The 16,570-nt window shown below is 39.1% G+C and overlaps 1 protein-coding gene across 1 annotated transcript in view; it reads right to left on the reverse strand.

The window, feature by feature from the left end:
- The window catches only part of LOC123501902 (zinc finger protein 646-like), a 92,252-nt gene that overhangs the window by 36,300 nt on the left and 39,382 nt on the right, over positions 1-16,570 (reverse strand). The window contains exon 3 of the mRNA XM_045250970.1: positions 13,208-13,349. Coding sequence (XP_045106905.1) covers positions 13,208-13,349 — 142 coding nt within the window. The remainder of the gene's footprint in view (positions 1-13,207; positions 13,350-16,570) is intronic.

Raw genomic sequence — 16,570 nt, forward strand, 5'->3', positions numbered from 1 at the left:
GGCAGAGGCTATGAATGGATGCTTTCGGAAGGTATTCACAAAGGAGACTGCTTTTGACAAACCACTGGTAATGGAACAGAAAGGGATTATGAAGGAGTTTCAAGTAACTGTGGAGGAGATCAAGAATATGATGGGGAGTTTAGAAGTGAGAAAAGCTGTGGGACCTGATGGGGTATCAGGATGGATTTTAAGAGAATGCAGGGAGCAACTGGCAGAAAAAGTTTGTGAAGTAATTGATGCCTCATTAAGGGAAGGTGTAGTGCCCCAAGACTGGAAAAGAGCTAACATTGTCCCAATCTATAAATCAGGTAACAAGAGACCCATTGAACTATAGACCAGTGTCACTTACAAGTGTGGTAGCTAAGATGTGTGAGAGGGTGGTGAAGAATAGATGGACAGACTTCTTGGAGAAAAATGACATACTTTGTGAGTGTCAATTTGGTTTTAGAAAAGGGCGTTCATGCACGACAAACCTGATATGTTACTATTCGAGGGTGATAGATGTAATACAGGAAAGAGATGGTTGGGCTGATGGAATATATCTGGATTTAAAAAGGCCTTTGATAAGGTACCACACGGAGACTGATCTGGAAACTTGAAATGGTAGGAGGAGTGCATGGCAGTTTACTAAAATGGATGGAAGACTTTTGGTAGGAAGAGAAATGAGAACAATAATTAAGGACAGACCATCAGAATGGGGCTTGGTGGAGAGTGGAGTTCCACAGGGATCAGTGTTGGCACCAGTAATGTTCGCGGTCTACATAAATGACATGGTGGATGGGGTGTCCAGTTATGTGAGCCTATTTGCAGACGATGCAAAATTGTTAAGAAAAGTGAGATGTGACAAAGATTGCGAACTACTCCAGGAAGACTTGGACAGAATATGGAAATGGAGCTGTACATGGCAAATGGAGTTCAACACGACAAAATGCAAGAAAATAGAGTTTGGCAAGAGTGAAAGAAGAATCAGGAGTATGTACAAGATAGGAAATGAAGACATAAAACCAGTCATGAAGAAAAAGACCTTGGGGTGACAATTACCAATGACCTATCGCCAGAGAGACATATAAACAAAATAATTGGAGAAGTATTGAACTTATTGAGGAACATAAGAGTGGCGTTCGTATATTTAGATGAAGAAATGATGAAGAAAATAATTACTGCAATGATAAGACCGAGGCTTGAATATGCAACAATACAGTGGGCTCGAACTTAAAGAAACACATAAGGAAACTAGAGAAAGTACAGAGGGCTGCAACAAAAATGGTGCCTGACTTAAGAGATTTGACTTATGAAGACAGACTGAAAAGAATGCAACTTCCGACCCTGGAAAACAGAAGAAAGGGAGACCTGATAGCAATATACAGAGTGATGATTGGCATGGAAAAAATGGATAGGGAAGATCTGTGTATGTGGAATGAAAGAATGTCGAGAGGGCATGGGAAAAAACTAAAAATGGCCACTTATAGGAGAGATGTGAAAAAATATAGCTTCCCTCATAGAAGGGTGGAAGCATGGAATAGTTTAGACGTGGAAGTGGTCAACGCAAGGAATATCCATGATTTTAAGAAAAAGCTGGACATTAATAGATATGGAGACGGGACAACACGAGCATAGCTCTTTTCCCGTATGTTACAATTAGGTAAATACAATTAGGTAAATACACACACACACACACACAAATACAAAAACAACAAATTTTCTAATCTCTCTCTCTCTCTCTCTCTCTCTCTCTCCTCCTTCATTTCCTCTCCTTCCTCCCTCCCCTCTTCCTCTCGAAAGATAAGCTACATGATTCCCGCTTGTGTCTAAAATATTAGCAAATGTCACTCTCTCTCTCTCTCTTTTCTCCGAAGAGAGAAGCGTTCACTTTCCTCTTCGAAGGCGATATAGTAACTAAAAAAAAACAGCATAATACACAAAGACGACAAGTATGACAAGCTTGCACGAGTTTCCCGTGCTCGGGTGCGCGGCACTACCACCTGTATATCATGCAGGCGAGCTTTTTTAACATCCGGCGCGAAGGGGTTAATATATTCATTTCTCGCTGCCTTGAAGTTTTCCTTATTTACTGTATTTCTATTTCTCCTCCACCTATTCCATGCTCTATCTCTTTTCTCCTTTGCCCTAGCACACCTTGCATTAAACCAATCTTTCTTTCCTTCTTCTTTAGGTCTATATTTCGGGACATACAGGCAACCCCCGTTTAATGAAGGTTCACACAACGAAATTTCGCAACGACGAAGGTTTCATTTTACTACCATCTGCTCGTTTAACGAACACCAAACTCGCTTTAACGAAGTTTTATCCCGGTAATTTTTTCCAAATTTGAAAGCCCCACCGTATCATGCAAGCTGACAGGCTTTTGAATACACCAAGAGCTGCTGATACTAAGGCCTGCCTCAGGAGAAATCCTGAGACACCTGTAGAAGAAAGATCAAGATCAATCCTCTCGTGGACAAAACAGGCGCTGCCGATACAAAGGCCTGACTCAGAAGAAATTCTGTGTCACCTGTAGCATCAAGATCAAGATCAAGATCAAGATCACACACACCACTTACTCCCCAGTCAAAACATAACAGCGTCAACAGCAGCTCATCTTCCCTAGTTCAGCTTACCACCAAAATGCCCAGGAAGTGTCTTACTTTTGAAGTGAAGCTGGGTATTATTCACAGACACGAGAGAGGCAAGAAAACTAATAACATTGCTTGCCACCATCTTGACTCCATCTACTGTCTACTATTTTCAAGTCAGCAGACTCTATTAAGAAGGCTGGTGAGACAGCATCTTCCTTGAAAGCTAAAAGAACCACCTGAACTCGTGACTCTACAATGGATAAGATGGAAAACCTTGTGGAAATGTGGTACATAAGTTTTGTATGCAGTACCATGATGCGCCCTTTGTTTACATTCCACAGGTTGCCGGTTAGTGTCTTTCCCGTTTCACTCTCCCTCCCTTCATAAAGTTAAGATCATCAACATTATAAAGTTACGTACATACATACATTAGTGTACATTATAATGACTTAAATTAAACTACCTAAATGTTTAACTTCATAATTTTTACTTTCATTAAACCTTTTACTGTACTATGATGCACTCTGGGTTTGCTTACTCTCAATGGAAGTTCAAATCAGGGGGTTAAGCTTGTTATAATCAGTTTGCTTAACGAAGTTTCACTTAACGAAATGTTTTTTTAGGAACGTTACCCCTTCGTTCAGCGGGGGTTGCCTGTATTCCCTGACTCCTGTTTTGTATATTTCCAAAAATAAGTTATACTTCTCTTGCATCATCTCTGAGTTTTCCATCTCCTCCCAGTTTACGTTTTTAAAATAGTTCTTGAGATTCTCAATATCAGCCTTTCTGTAATTTAATCGGTCTCCTTTGTATGAATCGTCTCTATCTTCCTTTCCCTCTTCTATAACCATTTCTAATATTACAAGGTCACTCTTTCCCAATGGGCACTTATATCTTACATCATCATTCATTTGTATACCCCCTTGTAAAAACTAGGTCCAATCTTGCCGGATTGTCGTTTCCTCTGAATCTTTTGCATTCCTTTACTCTCTGGTCCATCATATTGTCTAGCATTAGGTTCAGGAATCTTTCTCCTCAGGCTTCTTCCCCCATACCACTTTCATAATTTTCCTAGTCAACTTCTTTACAGTTGAAATCTCCTACTAATATCACTTTTCTCCTTTCTTTAATGATTCTCGTTAGACTCCTTATTGTGTCATCTATCATGTCTTTTTATTCTTGATTGGTCCATGAATTTGTTTTTGGTGGCACATATGTGTGTGTGTGTGTGTGTGTGTGTGTGTGTGTGTGTGTGTGTGTGTGTGTGTGTGTGTGTGTGTGTGTGTGTGTGTGTGTGTGTATTTACCTAGTTGTAGTTTTACAGGGCCTGGGCTTTATGCTCGTGTGGCCCCGTCTCCATATCTACACTTATCTAATCTTACTTTAAAAGTGTGCACACTCGTTGCAGACACTACTTCTTCATCTAAACTGTTCCACGTCTCAATACATCTCTGCGGGAAACTATATTTTTCAATATCTCTCAGATATCTTCCCTTTCTCAGCTTTTTACTATGCGATCTTGTGCTTCGGATGTCATATTCTTCTCTCAGGATCAGTTTCTCATTATCCACTTGGTCCATTCCGTTGATCAATTTATAAACTTGTATCAGGTCTCCTCTCTCCCTTCTTTGTTCCAAGGTTGGTAGATCCATAGCCTTTAGTCTTCAAGTTCTGGGACCATTCTTGTAGCCATTTTTTGTAGCCTCTCCAATTTCCTTATGTGTTTCTTTTTATGAGGGGTCCACATTACTCCTGCATATTCCAATCTGGGTCTTATTATAGTACTTATCAATTTCTTCATCATTTCTTTGTCCATGTAGTGAAATGCTACTCCAATATTCCTTAGAAAAATTATATTTTTCTCTAAAAATTCTATCAATATGGCTTACTGGTTGATTGTTTTCTTCCATCGTCACTCCTAAGTCCTTTTCCTTTATGACTTTCTCCAGTTCTACTCCATCTCCCATCTTATAGATTCCCACAAGTCGTCTTTCACTCTTTCCCATTTCCATGACATGGCTTTTGTTCACATTGAATTCCATTTCCCACTTCTTACTCCATTCCCAGATCTTATTTAGGTCTTCTTGCAGTATTTCACAATCCTCCTTTTACTTTATAACTCTACACAGTTTCGTATCATCCGCAAACAAATTTATGTAGCTGTTCACTCCTTCTGGCATGTCGTTAATATAAATGAGGAAAAGTATTGGTGCCAATACTGACCCCTGTGGCACTCCGCTTTCTATTGCTCTCCACTTGGACTTCATATCTTTAACTACCGTCCTTTTTTTCTCTCCTCCTCAAATAATTTTCTATCCATCTCAATGTGCTTCCTTTTAAGCCACCCTTCTCCTCTAACTTCCACAGTAATCTTGCGTGTGGCACTCTGTCAAACGCCTTTTTAAAATGCAAATAAATGCAGTCAACCCATCCCTCTCTCTCTTGTACTCTATCAACTATTCTAGAATAGAAACTCAATAAATTAGTTACACAAGACCGTCCTTTTCTAAAACCAAATTGACTATTTCATATTAATTTGTTGTCTTCAAGAAACTCAATCCATTGTTTCTTTATTATTCTTTCACACATCTTGCATATTACACTAGTTAGTGATACCGGTCTGTAATTTAAAGGTTCTTCTTACCTTCCGCTCTTATATATGGGAACCACCTCATCTCTTTTCCATTCTACTGGCACTGTTCCATTTTCTATTGAGCATTTTATGATGTTGTATATAGGACTTGCTAGTTCTTCCCTACATTCTTTCAGTATTCTGCCTGAGACTTCATCCGGTCCCATTGCCTTCTCTTCATCCAGTTCCTTCATTAACTCTTTTATTTCAAGCTTGGTTACTTTAATCTCTTTCATATAGATTGTCTCTCTATTACCCTGTGGCCTCTCAAATTTGTATTCTTTAGTAAAGACTTCCTGGAACTTTTTATCTAATAGTTCTGCCATATTTTTTGGGTCTTCCACCATCCCGTTCTGTCCTTTTAACATTTCTATTGTTTCTTTTTGACTAATTTTTCCATTTATGAATCTAGAGAACAATTTTGGTTGCTCCTTACATTTTTCGATAATATCTTTTTCGAAGTTTTTTTCCTCTTCCTTCCTCACCTTAACATATTCATTTCTCGCTGCTTTGAAGTTTTCCTTATTTGTTGGATTCCTATTTCTCTTCCACCCTTTCCATGCTCCATCTCTTTTCTCCTTTGCCCTAGCACACCTTGCATTAAACCAATCTTTCTTTCCTTCTTCTTTTGGTCTATATTTTGGGACATATTCCCTGACTCCTGTTTTGTATATTTCCAAAAAATAAGTTATATTTGTCTTGCATTGTCTCTGAGTTTTCCATATCCTCCCAGTCTACATTTTTAAAATAGTTCTTGAGATTCTCAATATCAGCTTTTCTGTAATTTAATCGGTCTCCTTTGTATGAATCGTCTCTATCTTCCTTTCCCCTCTTCTATATCTATTTCTAATATTGCATGGTCACTCTTTCCCAATGGGCACTTATATCTTATATCGTCATTCATTTGTATACCCCTTGTAAAAACTAGGTCCAATCTCGCCAGCTCGTCGTTTCCTCTGAATCATGTGCATTCCTTTACTCTCTTGTCCATCATATTGTCTATCATTAGGTTCAAGAATCTTTCTCCCCAGGCTTCTTCCCCCATACCACATTCATAATTTTCCCAGTCCACTTCTTTACAGTTGAAATCTCCTACTAATATCACTTTTCTCCTTCCTTTAACGATTCTCGTTAGACTCCTTATTGTGTCATCTATCATGTCTTTATATTCTTGATTGGTCCATGAATTTGTTTTTGGCGGCACATATGTTACAATGATTGTTATCTCTTTTTTATTAATATGCATCTTAATATACAATACTTCTGCTTTTCCTTCTCCACATTCCATTTCATGTATCACTATCTCTTTCCTTAACATAATCATGACTCCTCCTCCTCCTTTACCCACTCTGTCTCTTCTCCTCTGTGTGTGTGTGTGTGTGTGTGTGTGTGTGTGTATTTACCTATTTGTGTATTACAGGGCCTGAGCTAAGCTCTCTGTGTCCTGTCTCCTTGGCCACTCCTGTCATATCTCTCTTTCATCTGATTGACACACACTGCATCAACGACATCACTGCTCAGTTTATTCCACTTATCAATACTACGATGCGGGAAACTGTACTTTCTCACGTCATTTAGACAGATGTCTTTTATTAGTTTTTTTCCATGTCCTGGGAGATGATTACTTGTGGTCACCTTTATCAACCCTCTGTCCAATATGTCAATCTTGTTCACCAATTTATACATAGTTATCATGTCTCCCCTTGTTCTTCTCTCTTCTAATGTGGTCAGCCCCAGTTCCCTCAGTGTGTGTGTGTGTGTGTGTGTGTGTGTGTGTGTGTATTTACCTATTTGTGTATTACAGGGCACGAGCTAAGCTCTCTGTGTTCTGTCTCCTTGTCCATTCCTGTCATATCTCTCTTTCATCTGATTGACACACACCGTGTCAACAACATGACTGCTCAGTTTATTCCACTTATCAATGCTACGGTGCGGGAAACTGTATTTTCTCATGTCATTTAGACAGATGTCCTTTATTAGCTTTTTTCCATGTCCTCGGAGATGATTACTTGTGGTCACCTTTATCAACTCTCTATCCAGTATGTCAATCTTGTTCACCAATTTATACATAGTTATCATGTCTCCTCTTGTTCTTCTCTCTTCTAATGTGGTCAGCCACAGCTTCCTCAGTCTTTCCTCATAGTCTAACTCCCTGAGTCCTGGTACCATCCTTGTTGCCAGCCTTTGTACCCTTTCTACCTTCTTCACATTTTTCTTCATATGCGGTGACCAGACACATGCTGCATATTCTAGCTGGAGTCTTATTAAGGTACATAATATCTTCTTCATCATTCCTTCATCTAGGTAGTGGAATGCAAGGCCAATATTTTGAAGCATGTATGTTTTCCCAAAAATCTTGTTAATGTGTTTCTCTGGTGATAAAGTGTTTTGCACGGTTACTCCTAAGTCTTTCTCCTCATAGGTCTCTTTAATTTTCTCATCACCCAGCCTGTAATCCCTGTTTGGTCTGTATCTACTTCTTCCCATTTTCATAACATGGGTCTTGTCTATAATAAATTCCATCTGCCACTCTTTACTCCACTCATATATTTTATCAAGATCTTCCTGTAACTTGTTACAATCTTCCACATTCTTTACCCTCCTCATGTGTGTGTGTGTGTGAGTGTGTGTGTGTGTGTGTGTGTGTATTTACCTATTTGTGTATTACAGGGCCCGAGCTAAGCTCTCTGTGTCCTGTCTCCTTGTCCATTTCTGTCATATCTCTCTTTCCTCTGACTGACACACACCGCGTCAACGACATGACTGCTCAGTTTATTCCACTTATCAATGCTACGATGCGGGAACTGTATTTTCTCACGTCATTTAGACAGATGTCCTTTATTAGCTTTTTTCCATGTCCTCGGAGATAATTACTTGTGGTCACCTTTATCAACTCTCTATCCAGTATGTCAATCCTGTTCACCAATTTATACATAGTTATCATGTCTCCTCTTGTTCTTCTCTCTTCTAATGTGGTCAGCCCCAGCTTCCTCAGTCTTTCCTCATAGTCTAACTCCCTGAGTCCTGGTACCATCCTTGTTGCCAGCCTTTGTACCCTTTCTACCTTCTTCACATTTTTCTTCATATGCGGTGACCAGACACATGCTGCATATTCTAGCTGGGGTCTTATTAAGGTACATAATATCTTCTTCATCATTCCTTCATCTAGGTAGTGGAATGCAAGGCCAATATTTTGAAGCATGTATGTTTTCCCAAAAATCTTGTTAATGTGTTTCTCCGGTGACAAAGTGTTTTGCAAGGTTACTCCTAAGTCTTTCTCCTCATTGGTCTCTTTAATTTTCTCATCACCCAATCTGTAATCCCAGTTTGGTCTGTATCTACTTCTTCCCATTTTCATAACATGGGTCTTGTCTATATTAAATTCCATCTGCCACTCTTTACTCCACTCATATATTTTATCAAGATCTTCCTGTAACTTGTTACAATTTTCCACATTCTTCACTCTCCTCATAATTTTAGTATCGTCATAAACATGTTCATATAACTGTCAATTCCTACTGGCATATCATTAACATAAATCAAAAACATGATGGGACCCAGCACTGACCCTTGTGGAACTCCACTGGTTACCTTCTTCCACTCGGACTTCTTTCCTCTCACCACTGTTCTCATTTCTCTTCCCATTAAGTAATTTTCCATCCATTTTGCTAGTTTATCATTTACTCCTCCAGTCATCTTTAGTTTCCACATCAGTCTATTGTGTGGTATTTTATCAAAGGCCTTTCTCAAGTCCAGGTAGATAGCATCCACCCATCCCTCTCTATGTTGCAGTATGTCAGTCACTCTTGAATAAAAACATAATAAATTGGATACACACGATCTTCCTTTTCTGAAACCAAACTGCCTTTCACTCAGAATGTTTTCACTTTCTAGATACTCACTCCACTTAGCTTTAATTACTTCTTCACATACCTTGCACAATATACTAGTCAACAATACTGGTCTATAATTTAGCGGTTCCATTCTACTACCATTCTTATATATAGGCACAATGTCAGCTCTTTTCCACTCTTTCGGGACTAATCCTGTTCATATGGAGGTATCCACAATATCAAATATGGGGTTCAACAATTGATCCTTACATTCTTTTAGCAACCTCCCAGATATGCCATCAGGCCCCATTGATTTATTAATATCCAGATTACTTATAATTTTCCTTACGTCTTCCTTAGTAACCATGATGTCCTGCATTTGCTTTATTTCCGTAGGCCTTCCTCCCATAAAATGCTCCTCCTTTGTAAACACTTTGGAAAAATTGTCGTTCAAAATTTCAGCTATATCTCCAGCATCCTCATATACTTCTTCCCCGTTTTTTACCTTGTGTGTGTGTGTGTGTGTATTTACCTAGTTGTATTTACCTAGTTGTAGTTTTACAGGGCCTGGGGTTTATGCTCGTGTGGTCCCGTCTCCATATCTACACTTATCCAATTTTTCTTTAAAACTATGTACACTCTTTGCTGATACCACTTCCTCACTCAAACTGTTCCAAGTCTCAACACATCTTTGCGGGAAACTAAATTTTTTAACATCTCTCAGACATCGTCCCTTCCTGTGTGTGTGTGTGTGTGTGTGTGTGTGTGTGTGTGTGTGTGTGTGTGTGTGTGTGTGTGTGTGTGTGTGTTTCACTGTTTCACTGTTTGATCTGCTGCAGTCTCTGACGAGACAGCCAGACGTTACCCTACGGAACGAGCTCAGAGCTCATTGTTTCCGATCTTCGGATAGGCCTGAGACCAGGCACACACCACACACCGGGACAACAAGGTCACAACTCCTCGATTTACATCCCGTACCTACTCACTGCTAGGTGAACAGGGGCTACACGTGAAAGGAGACACACCCAAATATCTCCACCCGGCCGGGGAATCGAACCCCGGTCCTCTGGCTTGTGAAGCCAGCGCTCTAACCACTGAGCTACCGGGCCGTGTGTGTGTGTGTGTGTGTGTGTGTGTGTGTGTGTGTGTGTGTGTGTGTGTGTGTGTGTGTGTGTGTGTGTGAGCTTCCTCCAGCCAGATGCTCCATGCACTGTTAGTGTCTTTCGCTCAGGTGGTAACACTGAACCAGAAATGTTGCTGAAATGCAAATGTGGCAATTCAGGTTGTCAGAAAGCAATATCCACACAAAATTCATAAGGGCACTGGATGGCAAGCTACTCAATGAGCAGGTGAAGATTATAGGAACATTTAATGGTATTTATGTGACGTCATGTATTGCCTGTGGGCAAAATATTGGAATCCTTAACATTCAGAATGACTTATAATTTCCCCACACATTGTTCAAACATTATTTTTCAGGATCAGAGAATATGATACAAATAAATTAATAAAGATTGGATATTTCCTTATCAGTGCAGGGTAAATGTTTGTGTTAAATATCATATTTCACAACCTTTAGGTCGGGAGCACACAAGCCACTCTGCAGTGCCACGGCGAAGCACCACGGCGTAGCGGGGATGTGGTTTCCTATAGGTTTCCATTGTTTTGTGGCTTTCCCACGCACACGAGCGTCTGTGGTCAGCGGATGTAGCGGGCTGTTGCTGATCCCTGCCATGGCGTGGCACGTTTTGACCACAAAGACCCGCGCACACGAGCCACGCCACAAAGCCACATGCTGCCACTGTCAGTCAGTCTGCACTTGCTTGAGGACCGAGTGACACTTTTTTTTTTTTATCTGCTACCATGAATACACTCGACGTTGATTGCTTTATAATAGAAATTGAAGATAGACCAGCAATATGGGACGTATGCTGTGGTCTCGAAGGGGACAGGGCGTGGCGCAGAAAACGCGCCACAGCGAAGCGCCACGCCGTGGCGACCATAGAGTGGCTCGTGTGCTCCCAACACACCACGCCGAAGCGCCACGCCGTGGCGACCACAAAGTGGCTCGTGTGCTCCCGGCCTTAATCTGTTATAACATTGTTAATTTATGTAAACTAACTGAATATAACCTAATCTAATCTAACATCACAACTAACCTATAACTTAACTGAATATAATTATATAGTCTAACCTAACCTAACTAATCTAATCTAACAACCTACTGAATATTGCCTAACCTAATGTCATGATCAGAATTTTCCTTCCATGTTTGGATTCATAACTACTATTCCTAGTTCCAACCCTTTTTTACAAAAGATGTTCTTCTTTTACCCTAAGAAGCTAGGGGCGTGCAAATGTCTCATTATTTTAATTATATTCAGGTGACTGTCCGGTGAGGTTTTTGAAAGATAAAAAATAAAGAGGTACGTGAGTAATTTTTTTTTTGCTGATAGATGTTTATTACACGATGTTAGTTTAGTAGTTACAAGCGAATCAATCCATAAATAATTGCATAAAACAAAAAAAATCTATTTTTTGAAAAAAAAAAATTTCCTATAAACTTTGTCACCAGAGGACATATTTCAATTTTGCCAGTACGGATATGAAGTATGTCGTATACCAAAACTTTTCACCTCATAGAATTTTGATTTTTTTATTTTGATGGCCATTATGAATATTTGAATTTTTTTTTTATATATAAAATTATATTGCGGTACTTAAAAAAAAAAAAAAAAATCCAAATTCTATGAGGTGAAAATGAAGCAGCTTCATTTAGCTTCAAAATGATATCTCAAAATTTACAATCCGTTGAGAAATGTGGGAGAAGATACGATTTGAATGATAAAAAGGGGAAACTGAGAAGAAGGCAAAAAACCCCAGAAATGTCATTTTGGTCCTCTATGACCCTGTACATTTATTTGACTTGGATATTTTGTGCTCATACACCACCATGTGCATCATATATGCTTTTTAGGCATGTTTAGAATATTCTGTAAGACTCATGGCACCTGGCTGCCCCTACAATGATTGTAGTTATTAGTCACTCGAAGGCGAGGGAGGGTGTCTCCCATCCATGCATGGTTGGTACAACTTGTAATTTCCACTTGCACTGTTTGTTTAGACATTGTAAGGCAAAAAAGGCAGGTAAAAAAGCTGGATTGTGGCTTGCAAGGTGTGAAATAACGGGCGAGATACTCAATAAATCCTCCTCCCATTGCAGTCACATGGACACTGAGATGGAAGGGGAGAGGGTGTGTTCCTGTGTACGGCATAGTACTAAGTTGCCAGTGCCCACCTTTCCTTACCAAAGAAACCACTTTCCATGGCTTTTTCCGTGCTTATTATCATAATTTATGGTACAGAGAGTGGGGAGGGGGGATGCCCCGGGCTGCGGTGGGCGTGGCAGGGGTCCTTTAAAGTTTAAATACCCCACGTATTTTAGCGTATTTCCCCATAATACTCCATCACTATGTTGCCATATGTTTGGGGATGCTTTGGTGGTGTTTTGGGGATTTTCGATATTTTTCAGATTTTTCGATACCATGGCCACCGGAAGGTCCCCTTAACTTGGATGCAGCTCCCACTAATAAATATAAATTACCTGAAGTACTTGATCTATTCGTGCCAAATCTAAACTAACCTTGTATAACCTAACCTAACCCAAGCTCAGTAAAACTGCTATTGTTGTTTTAACCAGATAAAAAAAAAAAAAAAAAAAAAAAAAAAAAAATCTTATAGACTGGTTTCCAGTGTACTGTTATCAGTATCAGTAGTAGTATTGGTATTGGCACAATTTTTTGGTATTGATATCAGTACATCACTACTTGATTTCTTTTCTAGGATATGACATTTCTATGCTGAACAAACATTAAAAATACAAGAATTTTATCTTTAAAATCTCGTCTGAAATGTAATTGTTAGCAACTACCTCAGTTTTCTTCAAATTATCTTTAAATTTTAGACATTTTACATGTAATTACAAAACCACTTGCTGTACTGTATTTGGAGGGTTATTTATCATAACAAAATCACTGACCAACATAAAATTGTTAGATGTTGCATGTTGATCTTAATTCTCATATTATCTAATTCCTGCTTACTTAAAGAGAGAAATTGGCAATACAGGAAAATAGCATTGTCTTGCCTAACATTCATAATCTCACCTGGTGGGAGTGAAGTAGTGCTGTGATCCTGTGAGTGGTGTTGACTCTCTAGATGGCCAGCAAGGTCCAGCTGGCCCTCCCCTCCAACTAAACTTGACCCAACTGGAGTAGACAAGTGCTGAATCTCATCCAAGTCTCCAACCTGAAGAGAAATAAGTAATATTTAAATATCAAAGAGTGTCAAAAGTACAGTCAACTCTCGATTAATGCAAGTTTATGCAGTATGGTAAAACTGCATACGATGGAACAAGAAAAGAAAATAAGAAGAAAACAAGGAAGAAAAAATGGAAATAGAGAAAACTGATAAACCAGCACCGTTGTTGTTAAAGAGACCAAGGAAATGTACCTCATGTAGGAAGGTTATAAACATTGACTGCATAGTGGGGCAGGTGACAGGAGATATAAGACGTTGGCCTGTTGGGCACTGTGGACGAAGGAGGGGAAAGATGAGGTAGCTTATGGGTACCTGACCTGCCTCTCACTCTCGCCTCGTAGCCTCATCTCTGCCCCGTTTTATTCTGAGTGGTAAAATCATACATACTCGTATTGACATGCCTATGGGCGGGTTATGTACGTGTGGGATCCTGGAGTATATTAGTAAGGATACCAAGAGAGAAATCAGTTGTAGAACAGCAGAGATTATAGAAAGAGAGAGACTTGAGATTCCAAGGGGCCGCGGGCTAGGGAAAGGCTGCGGGGGAGATATGGACTGAATCATGTCACAGTAAGAGGAGTTTAAAAATTGTAATGCAGTCAGGAGGCGGCAGTAAACAATGGCTGAAACGATAATTACTCCCAGTGAGGTCTAATAGCACTTTTTCAAGGGGTGCTGTGAACTTGCCATTAAACCCAACTGTGACCTCACTGAACATTTCCCTTTGTGTCTCACAACACAAGGGGGCAGTCACACCCTGCCCTGTAAAGACAACTCTGTCTTCACACAAAACTACATGCATTTAACTACATACATTCTTCAAAAGACTCCTTCACCATCATTAGAGTCCCCCTTATAATTATTATCTGTTTAACCTGTTTGAGAACTGGCACCCCCCTGGGCTTTTTTTATCACAATTTTTTTGTTGCCCTTGGCCAGTCTTCCCTCTTACATAAAAGAAAAAAAGTCTTGAAAGCAAGTAATTCAGAATTATTATTAGAGTGATGGAGGAATAATGAATGATAGGATATATGTTTACATTTATTGATAGGATGTTTACATTTATTATTTTGACATTAGTTTAGTAATAGTTATGAAAAGAATAGTTGTTGTGGCTGTATGATATCTTTCTGGTGCTTTTGTGAGTGTTATGAGAACATCACTGTATTGAGTAGTTGTCGTGTCCGTATAAATTATTTCTAGTGTCAATGTAGATTGCCATGATGCAGATATGTGTGAATTTAGGAGGAAGTTGCTGCAACATAGATATATCACTTATGAGTGCAGTATGTGAGTTAATGAGTACATTGCTGTAATGCCTATATATTTCACCAAGTGTTATATTTCAGCTAATTGAGATCATCATCGTAACGCAAAAATATACATGATACATTGTCCAGTGAAGAGAATGAAATTCTTTTGTTACTAAATTTATGCATTTATTTATGTATGAAGATTGGAGTCATTTCCACATGTGGTATATATTTGAAGAGTGTTGATTGTCAGAAGACATACTGGATGTGTATGTATTAAAAACAATTACTATGTAAAGAAAGAAAACTTAATTGGAGTGTCTATAACCAGAGCCAGAGAAGTATTCAACACTGTGCAGCATTATGCAACAGATCGGATCACGACATTTCAATTACATGATTATGATATAATGCGACTTGCTATTCAAGGAGACATGATTAAATAACATATATTATTTTATTTAATGACTTGATGACATCATACACACCCATGCTGCTTCTGGGACACTCTTGGCCAGATTCTTAAACAATAACTTCTACCTTCATCAGCTGAAGGATACCATCTGGGAGAAATCAGTATTCTTAAAGCTGCCTTTGCACAGCTTGAGAAGGCAATGATCAGGCAGGATTTACCTTTACCATGAAGGTGAACCAAGATACAGGTAATTCTTGATTTATGCGTTTTTAATTTACAAATTTTTATTAATATGCGACCGAAAAAATATTATAATTAATTAAATTTGCGCAATTGGTTTGCTTATAGATGATTTGACCCAACCGCATTTTCAAACTGAGCGCCAGACGCAATTTCAGACTAAGCTCCAGAGAGTGGACAGTGACGGCGAGTGCTTGTAAAGGCATTGGCGTCCTACGTTTATTTTTTTTAATAGTGTTTACTTTTACACTGTGAGCTTATTTTTGATAAAGTGGAAAAGCTCAGAGGAAGATGGTGACTGACTGTGGTGTGGGTGGTGAAGACAGTGACGCATATTCTTTGTTTTGTTGTTTTCTCTTATCATATTTTGCTTTCTCTTATTATTTCTTGCTTTTCCCTTTACTTTAAATACACTTCTAGCATTTAGAATGTTAATTTAGCCAAATAAATTTAGCCAAATAAAGAGTATTTTGTATGAATTTTTTTGGACCATATCCTGCATCCCCCCCTTTTATCTATTGTTTCTTATGAGAATTGCAAGTTTGTTTTATGCAAATTTTGATATAAGTGATGCCTCTTGGAATGCATCTATCGCGTAAATCGAGTTACCTGTACAGGCAACCCCCGTTTAACGAAGGGGTTACGTTCCTAAAAAACACTTCGTTAAGCGAAACTTCGTTAAGCGAACCGATTATAACAAGTTTAACCCCTGATTTGAACTTCCATTGAGAGTAAGCAAAGTGATAGTGCATCATAGTACAGTAAAAGGTTTAATGAAAGTAAAAATGATGAAGTTAAACATTTAGGTAGTTTAGTTTAAGTCATTATAATGCACACTAATGTATGTATGTACGTAACTTTATAATGTTGATGATCTTAACTTTATGAAGGGAGGGAGAGTGAAACGGGAAATACACTAACCGGCAACCTGTGGAATGTAAACAAAGTGCGCATCATTGTACTGCATACAAAACTTATGTACCATATTTCCACAAGGCTTTCCATTTTATCCATTGTAGAGTCACGAGTTCTGGTGGTTCTTTTAGCTTGCAAGGAAGATGAGGTCTCACTAGCCTTCTTAATAGAGTCTCTTGACTTGAAAATAGTAGACAGTAGATGGAGTCAAGCCATGGTGGGAAGCAATGTTATTAGTTTTCTGGCCTTTCTCTTGTCTATGAATAATACCCAGCTTCACTTCGAGAGTATGACACTTCATGGTCTTCTTAGGAACGTTAGGCCACATAGCAGGGTGTTTTGGTGGTAAGTTGAACTAAGGAAGATGAGCTGCTGGTGACGCTGTT

This window comes from Portunus trituberculatus, chromosome 10, assembly GCF_017591435.1.
Source record: "Portunus trituberculatus isolate SZX2019 chromosome 10, ASM1759143v1, whole genome shotgun sequence".
NCBI classification, from domain to species: Eukaryota; Metazoa; Arthropoda; class Malacostraca; order Decapoda; family Portunidae; genus Portunus; species Portunus trituberculatus.